This window comes from Nansenia antarctica (genome assembly GCF_963989245.1).
Source record: "Nansenia antarctica genome assembly, chromosome: 8".
Lineage (NCBI taxonomy): Eukaryota > Metazoa > Chordata > Actinopteri > Argentiniformes > Microstomatidae > Nansenia > Nansenia antarctica.
In genome coordinates this window covers 1,665,088-1,692,577 of record NC_137678.1, presented here as the reverse complement: position 1 = coordinate 1,692,577, position 27,490 = coordinate 1,665,088, and the positions used below count along the sequence as shown (strand labels likewise).

At 43.3% G+C, this 27,490-nt stretch overlaps 1 protein-coding gene across 1 annotated transcript; it reads left to right on the top strand.

Moving 5' to 3' along the window:
• gabra2a (gamma-aminobutyric acid type A receptor subunit alpha2a) lies at positions 1-27,490 on the top strand (the record flags this gene model as incomplete). The annotated part of the gene is made up of 9 exons (XM_080537464.1): positions 1-71; positions 1,095-1,210; positions 7,734-7,801; positions 13,539-13,759; positions 14,618-14,700; positions 15,214-15,357; positions 16,422-16,574; positions 25,605-25,807; positions 27,188-27,490. 9 exons carry the CDS (start codon positions 1-3, stop codon positions 27,488-27,490), a joined length of 1,362 nt encoding a protein of 453 aa, XP_080393590.1.

The following is a 27,490-nucleotide window of genomic DNA, read 5'->3' as shown; positions in this document are numbered from 1 at the left end:
ATGAGAGAGCGATGGGACCGATCGCATTGTCTAGCGATGTTCTTCTCGTTGGTGCTATTGGGGCAGTCACGGTAAGTTTGTTTCCGTTATTTGTCTTTACTAACATATAATAAATAATCAGACATCTAATCAGACAGCCATAGAATGAGACAGAGACCCTCCTGACGCGCGTCAACTGGTTTAGACAGCGAACACATGATAAAGAGATGGCCGATTCTTCTCATTCGTAATAGATACTTGCAAAAAGATCTTTATAAAAAACGAGTCGTACATGGTTGACCGCTTCCAACAGATAACAGACAGCCTTATCATTTAGCCTCCTAGAGACGCGCCTGGTTCCGCTGTCCAGCGGAACCAGGCGCGTCTCTAGAAGGCTAAATAAAATGATAAGGCTGTCGGTTATCTGTTGGAAGCGCTCAACATGCATGTTCGTGTCTGGTCTAGATCATTACAAAGTACTCAAGCCACACGATCCAAAAAGGTACTTCAAAAGCATTCTTCTCAGAAGTGAGTCTACTACAGTCAGTACAGACTGTACAGTACCTACTTGGCTTTCCTCATTCCAGATGAGATGACAGTTCCCACAGCACATTATTACAATTAAAAGAAGAGGATATTTTCATCTGACTCATTTATTTTCTTTGATTGTTGTTGTATAGTGCGGGTTGTGAGAATTCGAGAATGAATGTGGACAGTGTCCAATACATAGTGATGTGATGATGTGTGTTGTGCTGGACCGAAAGAAGCCTGTTGAAGGCTATTCTGGCTAAAACATTGTTTGTTTGGTGGTGCAAGTTCAGCCACAAGCAGCAGCTGCCTTGGGCAGGCATGTCTTTATTTACTGTGGAATTGAAAACACAACATGTTGTGTAGCATGCATGCTTGAGTGGCTGAGAGAAAGGCGGCTCTACTAACTAGCATTGAGTGATGTTATTAAGAGGAGGTGGAAGTGGAAGTTTAAATCCAGGTTTGTTACCTAAAGATATGAAAGGTATGTTATTTAACCTGACTGACATGTTTCCCCCACACATCTCTCACAAATCTATTTCTCTCGTTCACTCGGTCTTATAATGATTTATGTTTCTCCTGACAAGATCACGGGCAGAATCCAATGCAACAGATGCCTTCAACAGTGACATCAAAACCTTCACCAAGATCCTGGACAGTCTTCTGGACGGCTACGACAACAGACTGAGACCTGGACTTGGAGGTGAGCGACTGACACGACAACACCACTGGGGCTTTTTCCTTATCTTCTATAATTCATGTTTCTATGACGGCCTCCTCTGGAGGGAACCTCTCGGGTCTGGTTGCTCCAGTCGGTGTTTGATCAGGAGACACATCTCATCCTGTGTGTGCTGCCGTTTGATATCAGTCCAAGTAGGGCCAGGAGTTGTTCCTGACCTCTCCACCAGGACACTTCCAGGCCCTTACAGCCCTGTATAACATATAACTAGGGCCTCTCTACGTCAGGTGGTCAGGAAAGAACACCTGGTCCTGGTAATACGATATGTTTATATGTGCCTTATACATTGCCTGTCTACTCTAACAGTATGTGTACACATGCAGAGGAGCATGCTGGGTAAACGACACTTGCAGGACGAGTGACCTTGTCTGAGACCTGTCTTGCCCTGCAAATACAGTTTCAAGTTTATTGTTTATTGTTACATCCCATTATGTATGAGAGTGAAGTGACAGTAGTTATAAAGACAAAGGCAATAAGACAAGTTAAAGTGATGTGGCATTCAGGCGATGATTGACTGGTATTAACGAGCCCAAAGTGTGCCAAGAAAACATCCCCCACACCGTTACACCACCTGCATGAAGGTGTACAAATGCTCCTAATAAAGTGTTGGGTGAGTGTATAAACACCACCTCCTAATGCCACTCAACTCAACAGGTATGTTTGCAGACCATGATATCTGGAAGATTCTTCATTGTGAGCGTGAGTTTAAGTATGTTTCAGTAATGAATGACATGCTGCATATGGGTCTGTAAGTTATGTAATGTAGTTGTGTCATATGGGCATATGGGCCTCTAAATGATTGATTCTAATCGCTCTGTCAGTTTGTCAGCAGACACACTGGCTTCGGACAACAGTGAGTATGAGTTACCTGTGACAGATTAGAGGGGCCAGCAGATATGGGCCATGGTCTGGTGAAAACGTCCGGATGTCGGCGTTTCTCAAGTTGGTGGAAGGTTCTAGTAAGTTGTGGGCCCAAGTGCCGTGCAGGGCGGAGGGTAGGAGGCAGACAGCGGAGGTAAATTAAAGTTGTCTTTACTGAGATTGATGGTGATAGAGATAGTGATAGAGATAGAGATAGGCAATGTACAAAATAACGGACATGTCTCGAAAGTAGAGGGGAAGAAAACTAGTCTCCAAAACAACAGTGATGATGGCGCAGTGTCCCCGACCGCCAGAGGGGGGCGCCAGAGAGGCACCAAGGAGAAGGCCACCCCGTCCATAACAGTTGCGCAAATGACAAAAGAGCTTCTTTAAAAAAAAAAAAAAAAAGTGTTTTCCATTTTTGTTGCATATTACGAAATTTGAAATGTTGAAAAGCCCACTTGATATAACAAACAACAGTTTTAGGATCACTAAATACTTTTATAATTTGAGTATTGGATTCACTGTAGGCTATAGTCCGCCTACTGGGTAGGTGATACATGGCTTGTAAACAAACATACTTTTTAGGACGTGTGATCATCTAATGTGTAGTTATATTTTTTTAACAAGTTGATGCTCTAACAGCATGTTGTGATAGCTAAACATGCAGTTAGATGTTAATAGCTATGTTCCTACTTAGCTGATAGCTATTAGAGTTTCTCCGCTATTTGGTTTGAGATGTACCAACATTCAAATAAGCATATCTTCTTCAACTATTCAATATATGATTTCGATGTATGACACATTATTTGAAAGCTTCCAATCTGCACTTTCATAATCTGGAAAAAAATGAAAAGTTACCTTGAGGACGTTTTCACCAGACCCTGTCACATAGTGTAATGCTCTGGACATGACCTAAACATCCAAGATGGGTGAAACATTCTGCTATGATTCTGCTAATTTACGCCAATTAATATTAATATTAATATCCCCTTTTAGATCACAGTAGAGCTGCACCCTTCTCTTTTGTTAGCTGAAGTACACTAGTATCGGTGCATGTTTATCTAAAGGGGTAGCCCTACACACGTTAGTAGCATGAAACATACACTTTGCATAAATGCATGAATAAAATGCAAAACATTTTTTTTCTCTCAAAATGTGTTAAAACAGAAACATTGTGCAGCATCCCAAAATGTTTTGCTACCCAGGAGATAAAGTGTAAAAAAAAAAAGAGCTGAAGGATGTAGTGAAGTTCAAGGTTTTAAAAAATCTGGGGTTTGTATCTAGCATGTGTTATGTTGTTTAATGGACATTTTAAAAAACAAAAATGCTTTCTGGGAATCACTGGCAGGCAAACCTCCGTATGACGTCTTGGTTTCGTCTACAGTCAGGCAGTCCGTGACATCCCTGGGGGAAAGAGCCATCCTGAACACATTCCATGTTTGTATCGGGTGGCGATCTATATTTAGCTCTCATAGATTCCAGAGACCCCCAATGAACAGAAACCCCATGTAGACAAATCTATGAATCTATGAATCTATGCTTGTTAGCATGTGTTTGATACTGTGTTTGATACGGCTCTAAATTAGATTGATCCCAAAAGGGGGATGGCTCACATCCTTTTTCATTTCATTTCAATTTCAAATGCACATTTAACTGGTTGTTGCATTAGTTTGTTCATGTAGGTTCAGTACATCCATATCCATCCTAGCCATCCTCCAGCCTAGGAAACAGGCTGTTGTCTCTTCCAGGTGTGAAATACTTGGAAGTGGAAAGCAATAAACGCTAGAGCTGTTTCATTTGCAACTAGGGCAACATTATTTTGAAAAGATCATTTTCATGCACATTTGCATCCAAAACTCTCCAGAGAGATGCCAGAGAGATGCCAGAGAGATGCATAATCACAAACCTGCCTGGTCATAATAATAACTATAGCGCCTTTCATAAAACCCACGGACGCTTTACAATTCTAAAGGGGAATGGTCAGACAGACAAAACAGAAAACAAACAAAACCAAACAGAAACAGTGACTAGGGGCCAAAGGCCTTGGTGAACAGATGGGTTTTAAGGGCTGATTTGAAGGAGTCCAGGGTAGGGGCGTTGCGGATCACTCGTAATGCCTAGTTCCCATTTAGTGCCTATATAGTGTTTTTTTTAACGCCTGCTTACATCTACTTTTTAAAATGACCCATATCCCATACCTGTGTTTACCTGTGTTAGTGTGTTTACACTTGCGTTTTAAGTGTGCGCATGCGTACAGCCGGCACTTGCAATGGACGCAAACGAGACAGAAATTATAATCCCTTTTATATATATTGTAATAATAAAGCCATTGCTTTGCGAAGTGTGTTTAGAGGTCCGCAGAATATTGTGCACATTTTAAGGCGGAGAAGAAAGAGCACTTCACTGTGAGTGAAACTCACGTCAAACGTCATCAAAATGTGAAGGCTGGTGCACAATGGAGCCAGATGTGCATGGGAGGGAAATGTCTGTTTTTCACACAGTTCCGCTAGTTCAGTTGTTATTGTAAATCGGCCCTGGCGGTTGTTGACAATCCAGTGTAATTCAAAATAAGTAGCTGTTGTTATCTTTGTTGTTATTCATTTTACTCTTGACCTCGGCGGGGGCTTGGTCATGAAGGGCTCTGAAAGAGAACACCAGCACTTTAAAATGAATTCTAAGTTGTACCGGGAGCCAGTGCAGGGATGCTAGGATGGGGGGATGTGGCCAGGGCAGGGGTGCTAGGATGGGGGGATGTGGCCAGGGCAGGGATGCTAGGATGGGGGATGTGGCCAGGGCAGGGGTGCTAGGATGGTGGATGTGGCCAGGGCAGGGGTGCTAGGATGGGGGATGTGGCCAGGGCAGGGGTGCTAGGATGGGGGATGTGGCCAGGGCAGGGGTGCTAGGATGGGGGATGTGGCCAGGGCAGGGGTGCTAGGATGGGGGATGTGGCCAGGGCAGGGGTGCTAGGATGGGGGGATGTGGCAGGATTTCTTGGACCTGGTGCGAAGCCTGGCAGCCGCGTTCTGGACCAGTTGGAGTTGAGCTACAGATGATTTGTTGAGACAGGTAAACAGTGAGTTACAGTAATCGAGTCTGGATGAGATAAATGCATGTACAGACAGTTCTAATTCAGAGTGGGATACAATGGACCGGAGCTTAGCAATGTTTCTGAGGTGGAAGAAACAGCTACGTGTCAGAGATTTCACATGTTTGTCCAGATGCATGGGCTGGTCAAAAATAACACCCAGGTTTCTTAGATGGGGGCGAACATTGTCTTTAAGGGACCCTAAGTGCGTGGCTACTCTAGAGGAAATGTTTTCAGTGGCTACAATCAGTACTTCTCTTTTGGCTGCATTGAGTTGGGTGACCAGGGTGCTGCCGGAAATTATATAATCAATATATCAATCAATTATATAATCAAAAGGATACCGGGTGGCAGAACGCACATATCTAGGAAAAGTCATGAAAGGAGGCTCCTGAAATGTGATCAAGTGCAAAGATATACAATTTGTCTTTACTCACAAGGGTCAAATGACCCCTCATGGCTGTTGTAGTGTTAACAGAGTGTATCTGAACAGTACTTTTCACACGGTCACTTTTCCGTTGTATAGAGCTGCCCCTGGGTGATACATTACTGTACAGATATGTTTGCACCAGAAAGCACACAACAGATTAGCTGTCATTGGAGGTGTGTGTGTGTGTGTGAACCAGATTGATGACATTTAACTTGAGAATAGTGTAGTTAGTCTTTGAGTCTCCAGTGGGTCACTCTACTACTACTACTGACTTACTCTTATTTGGGTACAGCCAAATTGCCTGAAAGACACTGAGATTAGTGAGTAGTTTTTATTCCCTTTATTGCATCAGTGCTGATGTAGAAGGACAGAGTGTGTGTGTGTGTGTGTGTGTGTGGGTGGGGGGGGGGGGGGGGGTGTGTGGGGGGGGGGGGGGAGGGGGGGGAGTGTGTGTGTGGGGGGGGAGGGGGAGGCCGTCTGTGTGTGTGTGTGTGTGTGTGTGTGTGTGTGTGTCTGTGTGGGGAGGGGGGGGTGTCTGTGTGTGGGGAGGGGGGGGGTGTCTGTGTGTGCGTGTGTGTCTGTGTGTGCGTGTGTGTGTGTGTCTGTGTGGGGAGGGGGGGGTGTCTGTGTGTCTGTGTGTGTGCGTGTGTCTGTGGGGAGGGGGGGGGGGGTCTGTGTGTGTGTGTGGAGGGGGGGGTTGACTGTGTGTGTGTGGGGGGGGAGGGGTGGGGTGTCTGTGTGTCTGTGTGTGTGTGCGTGTGTCTGTGGGGAGGGGGGGGGGGTCTGTGTGTGTGTGTGGAGTGGGGGGTTGACTGTGTGTGCGTGTGTGTGTGTCTGTGTGTGCGTGTGTGTCTCTGTGGGGGGTGGGTTCCACCAGTGGAGAGTCGGAGACAGGCGGATGAGCGATGAGCCAATGGGAACAGGCCATCGTGGACAATGCGTTGCCATGACAGCTGAGTCATCTAAGTTGAATGTGAAATCATGGCTTTCTGCGGCTGGGTCTACCTCCACTACTCCGTCACAAGTGTACATACCCAGCACTCCAGTACCCAGCACTCCAGTACCCAGCACTCCAGTATATGAAAAAGCTGTCCTGGACAAGGCTAACAAGATAATTGCAGACCCCCAACATCCGCTCTCCACAGAATACGAAGTTCTCCCCCTAGGTAGAAGGCTTCGCATGCCAAGATGTAATTATAAGCTCTTAAAACTATAATTTGTCCCATTCTCCATTAAACTAATCAATTCGCTCAAGCAGAAACGATGATTAGGACATGACCACCAGCACCTGCACTTTATCTTAGACACCACTTGAAGGGCCATGTGCAATATTCGAAAACACCACTTGAAGGGTTATGTGCAATATATATTTATACCAAATGATGCCATGTCCAGGTGGAAACCGCTGCCAATGTCACTCAATGTTTGTTGCTGTCCTGTTGTTTACTTTGTCTACTGTATGTTGTATGTATCGTCTCTGTTGCACTTGAAGCATGAAAGTACCATGCCCAAGACAAGTTTCCCCTCGGGGACAATAAAGTACAATCAATCAATCAATCAATCAAAGTACCCAGCACTCCAGTTGAGGGGGGATGAGGGGGGGTGGCATCCCCCCTGAAATAAAAACAGTCAAAATCATCCCCCTTCTAAAACTGCCATCCCCCCTTTCCATCCCATATGTCATTCTATCAGTGAACATGGTATTACTGCTATTTCAACATTTAGTTTTGCGCATATTGAGTAAAATACTGTGGGCGAGGGAGGGGGCACGCACACATGCAATGACATTTTTACCAAGTCACTGACACTAAAGTCACTGACGCTGTGGGGATGCTAAAATTGTCCCCATATGATAAAATCCACCATCCCCCATGATTTTCTTTTACAACTTGAGTATTGACAGAACCTCACAGTTCCAAAAAATGTTATAATGTTAAAATGTGGTTATCTTTGAGTCTACAGGGGAGAACACACTTGCATCACCAGCAGGAGACATTGATGTGTGCAAACTGGATTACAGTTTCAATTAATTCAAATATAAACAAAAGAATATAAATAATATTATTATTATTTGTTGATGGTTTTGTATGTTTGTTTGTATTTCACAGATCGGGTGACGGAGGTGAAGACTGATATTTATGTCACCAGTTTCGGTCCAGTGTCGGATACAGATATGGTGAGTCTTTGTATATATAGTCTTTGTCTTTGTATATATATATATATATATATACATATATTACACTACTGTATTTAGGAGAACGTGTGTGTTTTTTATTTATTTATTTTATTTAACCTTTTAACCAGGAGGCCGTTTGAGATTAAAATCTCTTTCTGAGGGAGACCTGGCCAAGATACACCAGCACAGATACAAGCTACAAAACTGGCGAATAAAACCTTATAAATAACACACAAGAGATAACAGAGAGATATTATAAAAGAACATCTTAGGAGCAGCAACTGCACATTTCTGTCACACAATTTCCAATCAGAGCTTTGAACTCTCTCAGGGAGACGAGGCTATTAATCTTTAGTGTGTTCTGGAGGTTATTCCATGACCAGGTTATTAAGCTTTAGTGTGTTCTGGAGGTTATTCCATGACCAGGTTATTATGTGTTAGTGTGTTCTGGAGGTGATTCCATGACCAGGGCACAAAATAAGAGAAAGCTGCTTTGCCAAGTTCCCATCTAGTCCTGGGTACCCGGTAGAGCAACAACCATCTAGTGGAACGAAAATCCTAACAGCTGTTGGTGAGTGACCTGAGATTGCATAGATATGAGGGGAGTTTGCCCAGTATGGCTTTGTAAATAAAGATCCAGGTACCAGTGATGCTGTCTCCCGAGCCAGGAAACCAGGTCATAAAGTACACAGTGTACGGGATACTGAGTTGCTTATGAAATGTAGAGAACAATGATATACAGAGTCTAGGCAGCAAAGTGTAGAGGAAGTAGCATGCATGTATATAATGTCCCCATAGTCTAGAACACAGAGTGTAGAGGGAGGCTAACTCTTACCTTATCATGACTCGCTCTTACCATAAATCCACAATTATTTTTATTTTTATTTATTTTTTCCGGGCATAAGGCCCTTACCTCCACCCCCCCCAGAATGGGGGACCATAATACTTTTATTTATTTATTTTGATATATTTAAGATGAAGGGTGGGGAGAGTGGGGGGAGACCAGGGTCGGGATGGGGAGGGATGGAAGTGGGAGGGATGGGGGGGGTGTGGTGGGGGGAAGGAGGGAAGGGGGTTCAAGGGGAGAGTGGGGGTGGGGGGTTAATGGGGAGGTCAGTGTGGGAGGGAAAGGGGAGGATGGAAAGGGGGACTACACTTATACAAGACAAACAATCAACCAACAGACTGACAGACAAGACAACGAGAAGGACAGGGAAACAACCACAACAGTAAGCAAGAACGAAACTAGAGTAGGAGGAAAACAGTGGATAAAACAATACATAAGGATAATAATAATAATAATAATAATAATAATAATAACTACCCTAAACACCACCAAATAATCAATAACATAATCAACAACAAACAACACTTTTTTTTACAAATGTAGGTCCCCGACATAGCACTCCGACCGAGGTCAAGCGAACATATCAAGGACCTTAAATCCACTTGGTAAAATGTATTTGTATTGATGTGCAATTCATAGCGTCTAGTGGATGTTGCATCACATACATGTCATTTATATTCATATACATCTTATATGTGACGGCAGCTGATGAAAGAGAGAGGCAACCGACCAAATGTTCAGACTTTTATTCTGAAAAATGGAAATAAATTGGACCGGAAAATTGAAGCTCATTTGTGGGTGGTGACTTAATTTATTTCAAAAGAGATTCAAAACACCCTGTTACTGAAACGTTGTTGAAAATCAATGACACACTCGCTAGTCAAGCCAAAATATTGCAATGCAATGGATTCGGTGAGTTACATTTTTCTGAATAAAAGTCTGAACATTTGGTCGGTTGACGACTTGTTCCCCCTTTTACCCGCTGCCGTCACATATGTTTCATATTACCAGGCCACAGATTGCCTCTGCGTTGAGGTTGGACCATCACCTGAATGTGGTTTTACCATCGCAACTGATACTCTCCTATAATCTGTTGGAAACCCACAGTCAGTATAATGGGAAAGTGATGGAACAGTGTTTCCTTAGATCCTGCCAGGTAGGTAGGTCCCACCACCACCTCGCTAGACACACACACACACACACACACACACACACACACCCGCACACACACACACACACACACACACACACACACACACACGCACACACACTCACACACACACACACACACACACCACAGGAGCCTTCCTTCTGTCACTTAGTTTTTTTCCATCTTTCTCTCGCTTGTCTTACCCTCTCTCCCCGTCCATCCCTTCCTCCCCTCTCTCCCCGTCCATCCCTTCCTCCCCTCTCTCCTCCGTCCATCCCTTCCTCCCCTCTCTCCCCCGTCCATCCCTTCGGTCTTGTTGTCTCCGAGCTCTTACCTGCTGGGCCTTAAAAGCTTTTCTTAGTTCTTCCGCCCCCCGCCTCACACCCCCCCCCCCCCCCCCGCCAGCAGACTCACATCTTTAAATGATAAGGAAGTGAGGAGCAAATGGTTCTGATCAAGCGTGTGCCTTAGAAGAGGAGATGGACACATGTATCATTAATGTGGTGGCGCCTGCAGACTCACAGTGAACAGTTCACTCTGGGGCCGTATCTCTCTGCTCTGTGTACAGGTAGCTCTGATAGTGGCATCCTATCTTTCTCTGCGATGTATTTGACAGCATCTCTGCTGCATGTCCGCTGAAATAACAAACCAGGTGATTGTCGGCGCTGACTCATGACACCGAGGCTGGAACAGGCAGGCTCATTTAGACCAGCACAAGCCTACAGTGGGGTGCAAACATTTGGGCACTCCTGGTTTACATGTCTGTTACAATTCATCTCCAAGTGATTGAAAGCAAACCTGAACACCAAATGCTACAAAGTTAAACATGACACCTTTCTGCAAATTTTAAAGCAAGGATTCTTTTTATTTTAATTTTTCATAGTTTTTAAATGATAATAAAGGAAAAGGGCCCTGTGCAAAAGTTTGGGAACCCTTTTGGATTATTCTTCTACCTTTTGAGAAGATGATTACTAAGGCCGACCCACCAACGAGAGGGTGTTACGGTTTAGGGTCGAAACACCCAATGAACGTTGGACACCGTCTGACGACATCACCTCCTGGCCAAGGCTGCGGTCACCAGACAGTTCATCTGTTCAAATGAGAGAAGTGAAAGCGTCTTCAGATGTATTTTCATGTGTTTGCTTCATTCAACACTTTGCAGGAGTAGGTTTTCCAGAGTCAGAGTGGGTCTGGATAGAACCCTCTGCCATTGCATTTTCTCATACAGTTTTTGAATGAGAATTGTGATGTTGCTTAAAGTGACTACCGGTAGTCTGTCAGAAAACGGACAAAACGTATATGAATGAAGTCCCTTTTTAACCGTGGAGTTCGGGCATTAACAGACAGAGAAACAAATGCTGCTTCTTTTCTAATTGGCTAAATGGTTGAGAAAGGAAGCAAATTAGCTCCCCAATTTGCTTCCACTAAAGAGCTGCACACTGCTCTAATGATCAGTAGGGGCTGTCATGCATGGGAGGAGCCTATCGTACGCTTATTGTCTCCCTTCCAAATATTACCTTGAAGAAGTGGAATTTGACAACCTTCATATGTTTTAGGTCATATACAGAACTCCATAATGTGATAACAGACACTCGGCCTGCTTCTGTGTGTTTGATAGAAGATGTACTGGTGGGATGAGGGATTATCCTGACAGCTGCTGTGCCCGGTGGTCAGCTACAGTCCTGCTACAGCCCTGCATGAATAATGGGACAGTGAAGCATGTGTTCTTCTTTTGGATCTATACTCCAAAAGTTTGCAATGGAAATACAAAATAAGGTTAAAGTAGAGATTCTCAGATTGTATTGGATGGTATTTATGTACAGTACATGATGGTTTCACTATTTCATAATGAAAACATGATTTCACATAATTTGTGCAGTGTAAATTACCATTGAGGTAACATCTGTGACAGCAGCTGGTGAAAGCAGGAACAAGTCGGCAACCAATCAAAATGTTCAGGCTTTTATTCTGAAAAATGTAAATCCATTTCAACGTTGTTGAAAATCAATGACACACTCGCTAGTTAAGCCAATACATTGCAATGCAGTGGATTGGGTGGGTAACCCCCACTACTACCTAGTTAGAGTAGAGTAGTGGAGATTACTCCCAGAATCCATTGCATGAATGTTTTGGCTTGACTAGCGAGTGTGTCATTGATTTTCAACAACGTTGAAATGGATTTACGTTTTTCAGAATAAAAGACAGAATATTTTGATTTGGTCGGTTGCCGACTTTCACCAGCTGCTGCCACATGTTATTGGATGGTATTTATGTAAATATTGGTTTCACTATTTCAAAATGAAAATATGATTTCACATAATTTGAGCAGTATAAATGACCAACGGTGTTACATTTTACATTAAGGTAACATTTTATCAGTTACGAATGTTGATAACTCATTAATTGATATTGGTAAGTCATTAATACATGGCTACGGTGTGACGTTTCATCATTATTACCAACATTATACATGTTGCTAACCCAGTAATAACCCAGTAATCAGAGGTTTGTTCCATAAGTACACAGAATAGAAGAATACTCATTTGACTTAATTATCAATGTGGCTATTCATTGATTAACCCAAACCAGCTCAGAGCACTAACCAAACAGAGGAGAACACAGAGAAGGGGGAAGTGGATAGATAGATAGAACCTGCACAATGTTTAAATGAAGAACGTGTTGACCAGAAGCGTGGTGACAGCTGTGATGTACTTTGGGAGATCTGTATGTGAAGATGTATTGAGTCAGTTTGGTGTCAGATGAATCGCCCTCACAACTCAGGAAGAACCTTTCCCAACTCTCCCATCGTGTGATTTCACATCAGCGTTAGTTTCCTAAGCTATTTATAAATGCATTTATAAAACATTAATAACTGCAAGCTCTCTGTTTGGCAAGCACCAAGTGAATATCTAAACTCACGAGTTATAACAGTTTTTGTAAGTTGTTATAAGTGACGTATTAACTAATTATAAACCATTTATAAACCCTTTACAAAGCGGACCTTTGCTTATTGTCAAGTGTCACCTGACAAGTATGAAAATGGACACATACAGACATTTCTCATCTCCGTTAGAGAAACCATTGGCTCAGTCCGTAACTTACAGATATAACGGACTGGTCACTTTATTACTTTAATACTTTATTATTCCTTATCATTATTACTTATTTACTTATTTTACTTCACTCTATTATTGTGATTGTGTATCTTACTGCAATGCCAATGTTAAAGACCCGAAGCTGAATAATTTTTACTCTTGTGTACTTGTACATTGGATGTAATAAAATAATTGGGATTGGGATTATGACGGGTGTGATCATGTGACCTTACACGTTCCAGTCCAGCTTCAGTCTGGTTTGTAGGGTTCCTGCGCTGGTCTTAAAAAGCCTTAAAGTCTAAAATCCAGCAATCCAATTCACAAGGCCTAAAAAGGTCTCAAATTTCAGTTATTCGGTCTAAAAATGAGGTGCTAGGTCTAAAAATGAGATCCTGCAAGGAAATCAGTCCGACCACGTCTATTAACGCAGAAATGAATCAAGCTGGAACCAAAACAATGCCAATTCGCTTCCTTTTTTGTCTGTATGGCAGTGAAATCCCTAATTTCATCACCTCGAGGATGACAAAAAGCTATCATATGGTGTCGCGAATAGGTCCAAAATGTGACTTGTTGAAACGTGTAGGAACCCTGTGTGTGTGGTTGTCTCATCAGGAGTACACGGTGTGTTTGTGGTTGTCTCATCAGGAGTACACGGTGGACGTGTTCTTCCGTCAGAGCTGGAAGGACGAGCGTCTGAAGTTCCAGGGGCCCATGAACATCCTGCGCCTGAACAACCTGATGGCCAGTAAGATCTGGACGCCCGACACTTTCTTCCACAACGGGAAGAAGTCTGTGGCTCACAACATGACCATGCCCAACAAGCTCCTCAGGATCATGGACAACGGCACCCTGCTCTACACTATGAGGTACGTCGAGGTATCAGTTGTGACCTAGATCAGAACAGTATTCCATTTTTTTTCATGTACCCTAACCCAAGTATTTTGGGTGTGCATGATCTGCTTGCCTGGTGGTGCAGTGGAAATAGATCCGTTTACCTGGGAAGTTGAATCAACGCACCTCAAGTATTTGAAATTAGAATGTTTTGACCCTGGTCTGGTATCAATTGGTCTTTATTTGCCCGTTATTTCTTCAAGTCCATAGCAAAGCGACAGGGCCAGTGTTGAGTAGGAGTATGGTTAAGTTGCCTCTAGATGAAGTCCATAACGCAGCTCTAGGGCCAGTGTTAGTTAGGAGTGTGATTAAACTGATTCACTTTGTGATTAATCAGAAAGTAGGTTGGCAATCCGTGTCTACAATGTGAAAACAGCACAGCCTTCTGTTTCTTTAGAAAGCCCTTTTACAAAACCGTCCAATCTATATGCCGGTTGAGAGAGGACCCTGGCGTTGCTTGCTCGCCGCTTCTCCGCCCGAAATAATTAGACCCCTATACTTTCTTTTATTTATTTTTTGTTTCTTTTTATTATTACTACTCAATTCTTTTCAGTTTGTAAAGCGTCTTTAAGTGTTTAGAAAAGCGCTATATAAGTCTAAAGTATTATTATTAGTATTATATCACACCATTCCTAAAGGAATAACAGGTCAGTTATTCACCTGATCACAGGTCAGGTCTCAAGGTTCTGCATGTTTCCACTGACCTTGGAACAACTGATCTTGGCCAGATGGACCAAAGTGGAACAAACTCTCGCGCCGTTATAAAACATAACCTCAGGTCACTTCATACTTGGAGACCGTGTGAATGTGTGTGTTTGTGTTTGTGATAACAGGTTAACGGTCCAGGCTGAATGTCCCATGCACCTTGAAGACTTCCCCATGGACTCACACTCCTGCCCGCTCAAGTTTGGCAGCTGTAAGAGTGAATGGATTTCTTGTGAACACACTCACACACGCACACACGCACGCACACACGCACGCACACACACACACACAAAATATTTTTTTCATTGGCCTTTTTACAACAATACAAAATGTCACTGTTAGGGCTTTCACACCGGCAAAGAACCGTTCCGGTTCGCGTTCGGTAACCGAAAGTTAATGATGAAACTTTTGATAATTGTTTTGATCACTAATGATTACATTTAGATTAGATTACATTTTGTCTCCTTCCTTCTTGCTGGTCTTCACAGCCTAGAATATGACACACCCACTGACGACATGACTGTTCTACGTTTTGGTTGCCGCTTGAGAACCACTATTTTCTGGTTCCCGCTGCGAACCAACTTTTCAGTCTCTGAACCAATTGAGTTTCGGTCTGAACGCGCCGGCCGGTTCCAGACTTGGTTCGCGAACCCTATCTGTGATGCACTACTCACTAGCTGATGGCCATGACATGGAACTTTTTGCCATGTGTTCCTTTTGACAGACGCCTACACGATGGCAGAGGTAACATACGTCTGGACTCGAAACGCGTCTGAGTCGGTGGAGGTCGCTGATGACGGGTCCAGACTGAACCAGTACGACCTGCTGGGCCAGACCGTGGGGAAAGAGACCATCAAATCCAGCACTGGTGAGTAGATACTCTAACTCATATACGCGAACTCATATACGCGAACTCATATACGCGAACTCATATACGCTAACTCATATACGCTAACTCATATACGATAACTAAATATACGCTAACTCATATACGCTAACTCATATACGCTAACTAACTCGCTCTCAACCACACTGATACCCAGAGGAGCGGTGGCTGCCCTGGGAGCGTGCAGTATAGTTTGGTCGGTAGAACCACCAGTGTCCCACACAAGCTTGGATACTACAGCATGTGGATGCATGTAGATGAAGAAAACGGATAGAAGAAGAAAATCCATTCTTTGTCACCTGGAATAAACTAACTATCACCCTTCTGAACACACCCCACGTGAAAGAGTGGAGAGAGTTGGGAAAATCACTCCCAACAGTTCTTGATACCATTGGATAGCTCCCACGTCTCGAAATACTAATATCATCTATAACGTGGTCATCTTGTCAGGTCTCCTCCCTCTCTCCCTCTCGCTGACCCTGTGCCGGGAGCAAAAAAGACAACATTTCAACAATTGACTGACAAGTTGATTGCATGGCAATAAAACATTCTTCTTCTTCTCCTTCTCTTCCTTCTCCTTCTCCTTCTCCTTCTCCTTCTCCTTCTTCTTCTTCTTCTTCTCCTTCTTCTTCTTCTTCTCCTTCTCCTTCTCCTTCTTCTTCTTTTTCTTTTTCTTCTCCTTCTTCTTCTTCTTCTTCTCCTTCTTCTTCTCCTTCTTCTCCTTCTCCTTCTCCTTCCTCTTCTTTTTCTTCTTCTTCTTCTCCTTCTTCTTCTCCTTCTTCTTCTCCTTCTTCTTCTTCTTCTCCTTCTTCTTCTCCTTCTTCTTTTTCTTCTTCTTCTCCTTCTTCTTCTCCTTCTCCTTCTCCTTCTTCTCCTTCTCCTTCTCCTTCTCCTTCTCCTTCTCCTTCTCCTTCTCCTTCTCCTTCTCCTTGTCCTTGTCCTTGTCCTTGTCCTTGTCCTTGTCCTTCTCCTTCTTCTCCTTCTTCTTCTCCTTCTTCTCCTTCTTCTTCTCCTTCTTCTCCTCCTCCTCCTCCTCCTCTCTACAGGCGAGTACACGGTGATGACGGCCCACTTCCACCTGAAGAGGAAGATCGGCTACTTTGTGATCCAGACGTACCTGCCCTGCATCATGACCGTCATCCTGTCCCAGGTCTCCTTCTGGCTCAACCGTGAGTCTGTCCCTGCCAGGACTGTCTTTGGTGAGTGAGTCTGTCCCTGCTAGGACTGTCTTTGGTGAGTGAGTCTGTCGATGCTAGGACTGTCTTTGGTGAGTGAGTCTGTCGATGCTAGGACTGACTTTTTACGGTTTCAGGTTCAACTTCTAGATAACTATTTCTATGAAAGGGGTGTACGTACATACATGGCGCGTACATCATGCATATCAGCACGGCTGGAACGCAAACTGACCAATAGAGACAATGGACCAAACTGACCAATAGAGACAATGGACCAAACTGACCAATAGAGACAATGGACCAAACTGACCAATAGAGACAATGGACCAAACTTACCAATAGAGACAATGGACCGGATCTATCCGTTGTATAATTTACTTTAGAGTTTGAGGTTGAGTTGCTGCTCACAGACACAGATCTGACAACAACCTAAAGCCCTCTAGCCACTAGTATAGATCTGGAGAGGGTTGGATAGAGGCACAGTACCAGTCACACGTTAACGTAATTCACTAGGTACACCTAGCCAATCTCAGATCTACACACATGCATACGGGTAGGGGGTTTGTGGTTGAAGAGAGTCAAGTGAACTGCAACATCTTGTTCTGTACAATGGAGGTCACCTAACGGAGGTCACCTAGGGTCATAGGATGACGCGTGCTGCAAATTGCAGATTCTATCTTTCCTGCCACGCTTATGTCAGATGTTATGAATCTGTTACACCTCGCTGTGAAACAAGCTCTCTTGCCTTTGCAGTGTAAAGGGCAAAGTGATGTTTTCAGGTCAAACATGAGCGCCTATGGTGGAAAGAAACATGTATTCTTTTACAGACGTCATGTCCAATATGTGTTCAGGTTAAAAGAACAAATGTTCCTTTGCAGTCAAAGGAGGCGTAATCTAGCTCAGGCCAGGGGCCACTGGCAGTCGTCCTAGTAGATGTCTCATGTGAGGCACAGTGCTGGGGGGTGGTAATGTCTCAGGAGGAGCAGTTAAGGTGTAACCTGAAGAGATGGAGGTCTACAGTCTCCGACGGAAGATGGGTAGTGACTTCGACAACCATACATGGGTCGGAATGAAGTTGTTTTTCTAGTTCTTTTAAGTTTCAAGTTTCAAGTTTATTGTTGCATCACATAACACAAGTGTAAGAGAGTAACATTCTTAGGCTTCAGTTCCTGACATTGCATCGCACAAGACACAAGGACATAAGACATAAGGCAATAGGCATAATTCAAGATAAAAAAGTGACAGTGACAAAAAATAATAGGCCTAATACAAGATGACGGTGCTTTAGATTTCTCGCCTCTATGGAACTAATGGAATTGTGCTAAAAGTGCAATCCTGCTGGCCAGGCAAACTAAATCAAGAGCACCTTGTGTTTGAAGGGACCAAATGAAGTTGCAGTTGTAACAAATGCATAAAAGTCCCTAAGGCATTCTCAGCAAAGGATAAAAACTCATCTAAAGTTTAAAATTTGAGAAAAATCTCATGTATATTTCACCCAGGCCTGTTCTGTAGTCAGGACAAACAGCTGCTCTTACACCACGGCCAGGCTAAATGGACACTTCAGGTTCAGATTAAAGTCCTATGTCCTAAAGTCGACTCCAAAGCGATTTGGAAAATGTCAGGGTCCTGTCTCAACATGTACAGCGTTTTATACACTCCCTCCATCTGCTCCATAACGCAGATTTTGCGTGATTATGTAATCAGGGTTAATGATTCACCGGAGTCCAATGCATTCAGATACTACAGGCTTAATGACATGAAGAACCAGTTCATCTCTGGTGTCCAGTTCAATGTTGGGATGTTAAGGAGAACGGGGGGGGGGGGGGGCAATTCTATTGACTTTTAATCCCATTTGAAAGTAATTAGAAAGTCATTCTCCCAATGTAAACGTCTCATCTGCTCAGTTTGAGTTTTCAGAGGACCGCATCTCATCATCAGAGTCTATTGACCTATAAAAGGCTCTCAGTTCTCAGTGCTTCCAGATCCTTGCTATTACAACTGCCGCTGGTAAACATGTTTAAAAAGCCAGTAATACGACGTGAATCTGGTGTTGTAATCAGCTCATGTTAGTTTCTCACTCACGGGTCAGTTTAATTACTGGAATGGCATTGACGCAATGGAATGGTGCCATGGAACATATCCCCCCAGGGAGTACTCAGGCCCCTACTAACAACCAGAACGTAGTCTATGCACATTTGGATTTAACACTACAACAGCCGTGCCTATTTAACCTACTAGTAGAGCCGCCTTGGGGGTCAAATAGACCCCCTTTTTAGAATGTAAATCTGCTATTTACACACAGAGATCACTAGAGGGCGCTTCTAAGGTTTTATGGATGCTGACATTATCACCCTCAATATGAAGTGTAACTAAACGAAGGCTCAGAGAAGAGAGTTCTGAAGGAGTCCTTGTTAGCAGGGTCGCTAGGATCTGGAAACATCGGGGCTTAGCCTAGCTCACACTTCGTCGACGGGGGGTAAACGGACTGCACTTACATAGCGCCTTTATCCAAAGCGCTTTACAACAGCCTCTCATTCACCCATTCACACACACATTCACACACCAATGGCGGCAAGCTACCATGCAAGGCGCCGGCCCGCTCACCGGGAGCAATTTGGGGTTCAGTGTCTTGCCCAAGAACACTTCGACATGTGGCCAGCCGGGGCTCGAACCGCCGATCTGCCAACCTTGTGATCATTAGACGCCGACTCTACCTCCTGCGCCACAGCCGCCCCGGAGGGGGTAGCAGAATGTTTTGGGTTGACGGGTGCTAGCTCGCGCTAAATCGCTGGCGTTGCGTGAAATCAATAGCGAAGTCGAATAGATGGCGACTTTTTTAGTTTTCAGAATTTTTCCGAGCCCCAGGAAAAAAGATCCAGGGCTATTCAGAAAACAATCGGGGCCATTGCCCCAGGGATAACCACGCCCCTGTTCTTTCTGTTCTTTCTTGTTGTCTCTGCTCTCTGTAGCTCCAGTCTTGTCCTGGTTGAATTATTAATGTCGCCACCACTTCCAGCTCTCCGACACACATTCCCACAGGGCGTTTGATTCTTGCCATTGGCTGATTGTTCTGTTCCCCAATTAGCCTGTGTGATGTTGTTTGATCTAGTTTTGTGTGTTTCGTGTTTTCCTGAAATGCGTTGAAAAAAGAGGACACATGTATGCTTTGGCATGAGAAAAACAAACACGCACGTGCACCATGTGAACGCAAACACAGACCTCTTTCATTTCTATGTCGTCTTTAGTCCGAGGGTTTCAAGAAGGAAACGCTGACCGTATTCTAATCTATTCTCTGTTTGTCCTTACCTTTACAAAAGTGGAACAGAAGACCACAGTGGCCATTTGGATTGTCAATTATTAGACATGTGTGTTGCCGTCTGTTCTCCCACCTCCCTCTGCAGCTCTGTTATCCACGCTTTGCTTTTCTATGAATATGAAACCAGAGGCCAAGGTGGAAAGAATCAGGAAAATGATTTACATTTGCTTTCACTGCACACTCTGGGAGGGGGGGGGGGGTGTCCATTGATCCTTAAAAGAGGAAATTCAGGAAAGCGGAAGAAATCTGTAGACCTGCCTGTGTGTGTGTGTGTGTGTGTGTGTGTGTGTGTGTGTGTGTGTGTGTGTGTGTGTGTGTGTGTGTGTGTGTGTGTCAGAGAGAGAGAGCGAGAGAGAGAGAGAGAGAGCGAGAGTGAAGCAACATCAAAAAGAAAACACATTATCCTCTCAAAGCCTTGGAGTGGTGTGATAGGGGTGTGTTAGTGGTGTGTTAGGGGTGTGTTAGTGGTGTGTTAGTTGTGTGTTAGGGGTGTGTTAGTGGTGTGATAGGGGTGTGTTAGTGGTGTGTTAGGGGTGTGTTAGTGGTGTGTTAGTTGTGTGTTAGGGGTGTGTTAGTGGTGTGTTAGGGGTGTGTTAGGGGTGTGTTAGGGGTGTGTTAGGGGTGTGTTAGGGGTGTGATAGATTGATTGATTGATTATACTTTATTGTCCCCGAGGGGAAACTTGTCTTGGGCATGGTACTTTCATGCTTCAAGTGCAACAGAGACGATACATACAACATACAGTAGACAAAGTAAACAACAGGACAGCAACAAACATTGAGTGACATTGGCAGCAGTTTCCACCTGGACAAGGACATGGCATCATTTGGTATAAATATATATTGCACATAACCCTTCAAGTGGTGTTTTCGAATATTGCACATGGCCCTTCAAGTGGTGTCTAAGATAAAGTGCAGGTGCTGGTGATCATGTCCTAATCATCGTTTCTGCTTGAGCGAATTGATTAGTTTAATGGAGAATGGGACAAATTATAGTTTTAAGAGCTTATAGTTACATCTTGGCATGCGAAGCCTTCTACCTAGAGGGAGAACTTCGTATTCTGTGGAGAGCGGATGTTGGGGGTCTGCGATTATCTTGTTAGCCTTGTCCAGGACAGCTTTTTCATATAGTTTATTTAGGATCACATAGTCTCTTTCACCTACAATTTTCATGGCTGTTTTGTGAATGCTGACTAGTCTAGGGGTGTGTTAGGGGTGTGTTAGGGGTGTGATAGGGGTGTGTTAGTGGTGTGTTAGGGGTGTGTTAGGGGTGTGTTAGGGGTGTGATAGGGGTGTGTTAGGGGTGTGATAGGGGAGGATTTCCGCATGTCCCCCAGCCCCCGGTGTGTTTGCACCATGTGGAGTGTGTTTGCACCATGTGGAGTCTCCATATGGGGTAATATACATTGCTTGCCGTCCAGTGCCTAAATGCCTACACAAACCTGTCATAAGAATGATGTAGTACCTGTCCTATAACATCACAACATAAATTAGATTCCATTCAACTGTATCGTCATTGCAGAGTACAAGTACCAGACAATGAAATGCAGTTCAGCATCTAACCAGAAGTGCAAATAGTGATATAATAACATGACAGTGATAGTGATAGGTACAGTATGGCAAGTACGGCAGTTAGAAGTATATACAGGAGAGGATAGCAGTAAGCTATGTACAGTTAAGGTAGATGTACAGTATGGTATATGCAGATGTATAAATTAGAGGCTATATCAAAAATAGGTTTGTGCAATGTGCAACAATATTATGTTTGTAAAAATAAGTATGTAAAAAAGGTAGTATTTGTAAATAGCAGTAGTGTAAAGGGTGGTGTTTAAGTGGAATGACATGTGGAAGTCATTGGTCATTAGAATAGATCAACAGTCAAAGATTAACACTAGAAGAGCCGTGAGGGGTCACGGTGACGCCTGTGAGTAAAAAACAAATTCTATCTTTGCACTCTATCAAATTTCAGGACCCTCCTTTCATGACTTTTCCTAGATATGTGTGTTCTACCACCCAGTATCCTTACATTCTCTAAATCACTTCAGGATAAGATAGTATAAAGCTGTTTTGCTGTTTTACTGTGTACGAGGCAGGCTAAAAAAAGAAGCACCCTCTAGTGATCTCTGTGTGTAAATAGCAGATTTACATTCTAAAAAGGGGGTCTATTTGACCCCCAAGGCGGCTCTACTAGTAGGTTAAATAGGTTGTAGTGTTAAGTCAATTGTCATATCGATTAATTGTTTTGAACGATATGTACTGTCTCTGCTTAGAAAACACATTGACCCACTGCTAGATGTTTTTCAATTAGCCTATAAACAGAACCGTAGCACAGAGGATGCTATTCTCTATATCACACATTCTGGATCCAAGCACCTCGAGAACAAAAAGGCCTATGCCCGAATTATGTTTGTTGACTTTAGTTCCGCCTTTAATACGGTACAACCCCACTTGCTCTTAGGAAAGCTCAAAGACATGGTTGTCAATAGTACTTTAATCAAATGGATCCATTCCTTCATGTTAGAAAGAGAACAGCAAGTGAAAGTCAATGGAACACTGTCAGTGACTAAACACTGCAGTACAGGTGTCCCCCAAGGTTGCGTTCTGTCCCCATATATTTTCTCAGTATACACCAACGACTGTAAAAGTAACCACCCAAGCAACCATATTATAAAATATGCTGACGACACTGCAATTCTAAGTCTCCTTGATAAAGATACAGACCCCTCGGTGCTCCATGATGAGATTAACATATTCACTAAATGGTGCGACAGCAACCATCTCATCTTAAACCTCACCAAAACTCAGGAGGTTGTGTTAGACCCAAGGCAGGTAACTGACCATGAGCCTGTGGTCGTTAAAGACCAAACAATCATCCAGGTGCCCTCTTATAAGTACTTAGGTATTCAATTAGACAACCATCTCTGCTGGAATACACACTTAGACAGCTTATGTAACAAACTACAGCAGAGCCTACAGCAGAGGCTTTGTCACTTTATAATTATTAAATTATTATTATCACCTGAGGCGACTCAGACTTTATGGGGTGAGAAAGCAGATCATGAGAATTTTCTATCAGTCCATTGTTGAAAGTGTAATCAGATATGGAATAATTGTGTGGTTTGGCAACTTAACTGTACAACAAAAAAACAGACTAGTCAGCATTCACAAAACAGCTATGAAAAGTGTAGGTGAAAGAGACTATGTGATCCTAAATAAACTATATGAAAAAGCTGTCCTGGACAAGGCTAATAATATAATCGCAGACCCCCAACATCCGCTCTCCACAGAATACGAAGTTCTCCCCCTAGGTAGAAGGCTTCGCATGCCAAGATGTAATTATAAGCTCTTAAAACTATAATTTGTCCCATTCTCCATTAAACTAATCAATTCGCTCAAGCAGAAACGATGATTAGGACATGACCACCAGCACCTGCACTTTATCTTAGACACCACTTGAAGGGCCATGTGCAATATTCGAAAACACCACTTGAAGGGTTATGTGCAATATATATTTATACCAAATGATGCCATGTCCAGGTGGAAACTGCTGCCAATGTCACTCAATGTTTGTTGCTGTCCTGTTGTTTACTTTGCCTACTGTATGTTGTATGTATCGTCACTGTTGCACAAATTTCCCCTCGGAGATACAGATCAATCAATCAATCAATCAATCAATCATGAATGGCTTCATCATTATGATGACATTGTTATGGTTGTAGTCATGTACTCTGCTTCAACAAACCTGTGAAATGAAATCTATAAGTAAGTAAGTAAGTAATGTTTATTTCTATAGCACCTATCACAGACCAGCGGTCACAAAGTGCTTTACCTAGGCTATAAAAACATAATTAAAGAGCAAAAGTAATAGCAGGTTAAAAGAAATAGGTAAACAAGTGAAAATAAAAACAAGAAACAAATAACAAGTGTACAACAAATAATAACAAGACACAAACAGACAAGGCACTTGACCAGAACGTGGAGATATGTAATTGTGCAGATAGTAAGCAGAGGTATGGGTCTGTTATTCTTTAAATTAAAGACATTTTTTAAAGTTGAAGTGTTTTTCAACCCTTTCCTTTCAACCCCTTCACAGAGAATTTGATTGAATTTGATTTGATTTGAATTTGAGTGTGGAGTGCTCTCAAAGAAGAATTTGACCATGATTGTGGGGGTGGGGGTTCTGTGAGAGAGGGACAAATTGTACAAGTGAGTCCCCTCAGGACGTCAGTGACAACAGCCCTCCTAGTTCCATCTACTCGCAGGCTTCACTCAGCACAGGTGTTCCCGCTACGCATGGTAGTACGCTCTGTGTACCAGAACATCAGCAACATGAATCAACTATTTTCTTTGTGGTCGGAAATACCATGGTATGCCACATATTGAAATGCAATTCTTGGATGAACATAGAAATACTATCGCAGACAACCCCAGTTCTCTATACTGAGGGTGTGTTCTCACTAGAACATTTGCTTCACTTGGAATCAGAGTTTAGGATAAAATTCGCTTAGCTCTGCGTCGTTTGGAGCTGTGAGAACGCGCATTCGAAGTCGCTCCCGGAGCAAACAACTGACGCATGCTCCACTTGAAAAGGGTTTTTTCGCTCCGATTAGAAACGACGCATCCATCACTTTGCTTCCCTTCGCTTTAGGTGAGAACGCTGCTCGAGGCTGTCCATAGGAAAACAACAGCGCATGCGTGTTGATCTGGATAAGAGAGGGACGAACAGGCAATTTTCTATTTTTCGGACCAATCAACTACCACGTCTGTTGCTTCGATTGCGTACGTTACTTTGTTTACATAAAGTGCTGTGAGAACGCAAATCAAACAGTTTTGTTTCTGAGCGGTTTTGTCATTGTAGTTTTCATTCCCCTCATGGGTTGGTATACACTGACATGAGGTTATGGTTGTAGTATACAGATATGATGTAGATACATGGGTTGGTATACACTGACATGAGGTTATGGTTGCGAACACCAGAGAACGCTGCCCGTCTGAACGTTGAATGTGAAGAGAGGCAGAACGCAAACCCGAAAGCATTGGTTTGCTGGAGATTGTGATGAATTCCTCACTGTTCAAATAGTTAAAGCATCAGACACAGCTGTCATAAAGCATATATATATATAATATATAGCAACTGCTACACGATTGTTGGCTGGACAGCAAAATGATGATGTTATCGTTGGTGTTCGCCATGTTTACAGTTAGTTTGTAAAGACGTTTAACTGACTGTTCTTTACATGTATATATTTATACAGTGGGGAAAATAAGTATTTCACCCCCTAAGTGAGTTAACCCCCTTACAAAGAAATGAGCAGTCTATAATTATAATGGTAGGTTCATTTTAACAGTGAGAGACAGAATATTTTAAAAAGATCCCAGAAAATGACATGAATTTTGAAAAAAAAAACTTTCTTAAAGTGAGAGGACGAATCTGTGTGCCTCATGGTCACATGACCGGTCTGTGTGAGCCAGAATTATTGCTGGTTGGTAGGGGTATTACTCAATAAAACACCAATAATTTTTCAAAATTAATATAATGTGATTTTCTGAGATTCTCTGTAATATTACTAACCCTCACTGTTAAAATGAACCTTCCATTAACATGATAGACTGTTCAGTGAAATACTTCCCCCACTGTATGTACATCATAATGTATACACTATGCTACTGTAGTTCTCAGCATCTGAACAAATTAAAACATACGTCTTGGTCACTGTTTCTTTTCCTCTGTCACTGCAGGAGTAACCACGGTCCTCACCATGACGACTCTAAGTATCAGCGCTCGGAACTCATTGCCAAAAGTGGCCTACGCCACGGCCATGGACTGGTTCATCGCTGTGTGCTACGCCTTTGTGTTCTCCGCCCTCATCGAATTTGCCACCGTCAACTACTTCACCAAACGAGGCTGGGCCTGGGATGGCAAAAGTGTGGTCAATGACAAGGTAACCCCGTCTACTGTTCAGTTCAGTTTGAACAGCCATTTGGTTTCCAGATGATAAGCAATACAGGCCTGGCAGAGCATCACCATGGTTACAGTACAGGCCTGGCAGAGCATCACCATGGTTACAGTACAGGCCTGGTAGAGCATCAACAGAGAAGATCTGGTGGGGTCAGAGGGTCGCAGGCAAAGGATTGTCCACCACATAGTAAACATTAGTGCTTCATTTGGACATTATATGAATTTGTGTCATTGCTTTTGGTACCCTGAAATAGGGAGACTGTCTAAAAAGTGCTGTCATTTCTAAATGGTGAAACCAATATGTACACACATACAATCTATACTTTAACCTCATGTTAATTGTTTGCTGAAAACAAAAACAACCCTTCTGTCCAGTTTACAGTAGAAAATGAAGCGAATGTTCATACTTACTTACAGAAAAATAACATCAACTGGCATCTGCGTTTTGAGGTGGAAAGCACAAATACTACATTGTGCACAGTACACTTAATCATGTTGTCTTAATTAGTTAACATGTGAGGCAGAGCCAGGCCAAGCCAGGCCAAGCCAGGCCTTACATACACAACATGAGTGTGTACGATGTGTTCCATTTCCTTCATAAGAGGAATGATTTCAACAGCATTTCTATAGTTTCATTCAAACGAATATTGATGAATTCATGGACTCTCATGTAGAGTCATGTGGATATGAAATGGTATGCTTCCAGGCCCCATACAGAGCCATGACACAATGAAAGCATGTTGAGATGAGAAGAATGTCTTCGCTGTGACAGCAAAAAACAAGAGGCTTCCGTCGCTAACATGGAACTTTATCTTCCTACACCCCAGGCCTCATATAACAGCAATGAAGATTCATGTTGTTTTGCCGTGCGATCAACTTGTATGTCAATTGTTGGAATTTGGTATTTTTTTGTTCTAGGCACAGGGTCAGCCATAGTCAGCGCCCCTGGAGCAATTAGGGGTTAAGTGCCTTGCTCAAGGGCACAGCCGCAGTGGTAGGCCCCTTAGATATGATACCAGCAACCCTCCAGCTCACATGCAGCCCCCTCCTGAGGCGGGGGTCACCACCACCCAACGTGCTTCAGGCAGACCTCACTCACACACAGGACTGACAACCAGATATAGTTATACAATCATCACTGTCTTGCTGCTGTCGCGTTGGCTTGTTGAGAAATAACGTACCACACTAGCAGCTTTCAAAATCTCTTCATGCAGTTTTATATGTGGCTTATTATGTGTTTGACATAGTAATTACAACCAGTAATCACGTTATAATCATGGTATAATTACATTGCTATCATTTCATACATCACAAGATATGGTCCTGATTACAATCCCGTCTTTATTATTGATTCACACGACAGAAAAAGGAGGCGACTGTCATGAAGAAGAACAACGCCTACGCCGTCGCCGTGGCAAACTACGCTCCCAACATCACCAAGGACTCAGCGCTGCCCACCGTCTCCAAGAGCGCGACCTCCGACCCCGGGAAGGCCAAGGCCGAGGCCAAGCCTGAGCAGAACAAGAAGACCTTCAACAGCGTGAGCAAGATCGACCGCATGTCCCGGATAATGTTCCCCGTCCTGTTCAGCAGCTTCAACCTGGTGTACTGGGCCACGTACCTGAACAAGGAGCCGCTCATCAAGGACATGGTCCCGTCCAAATGA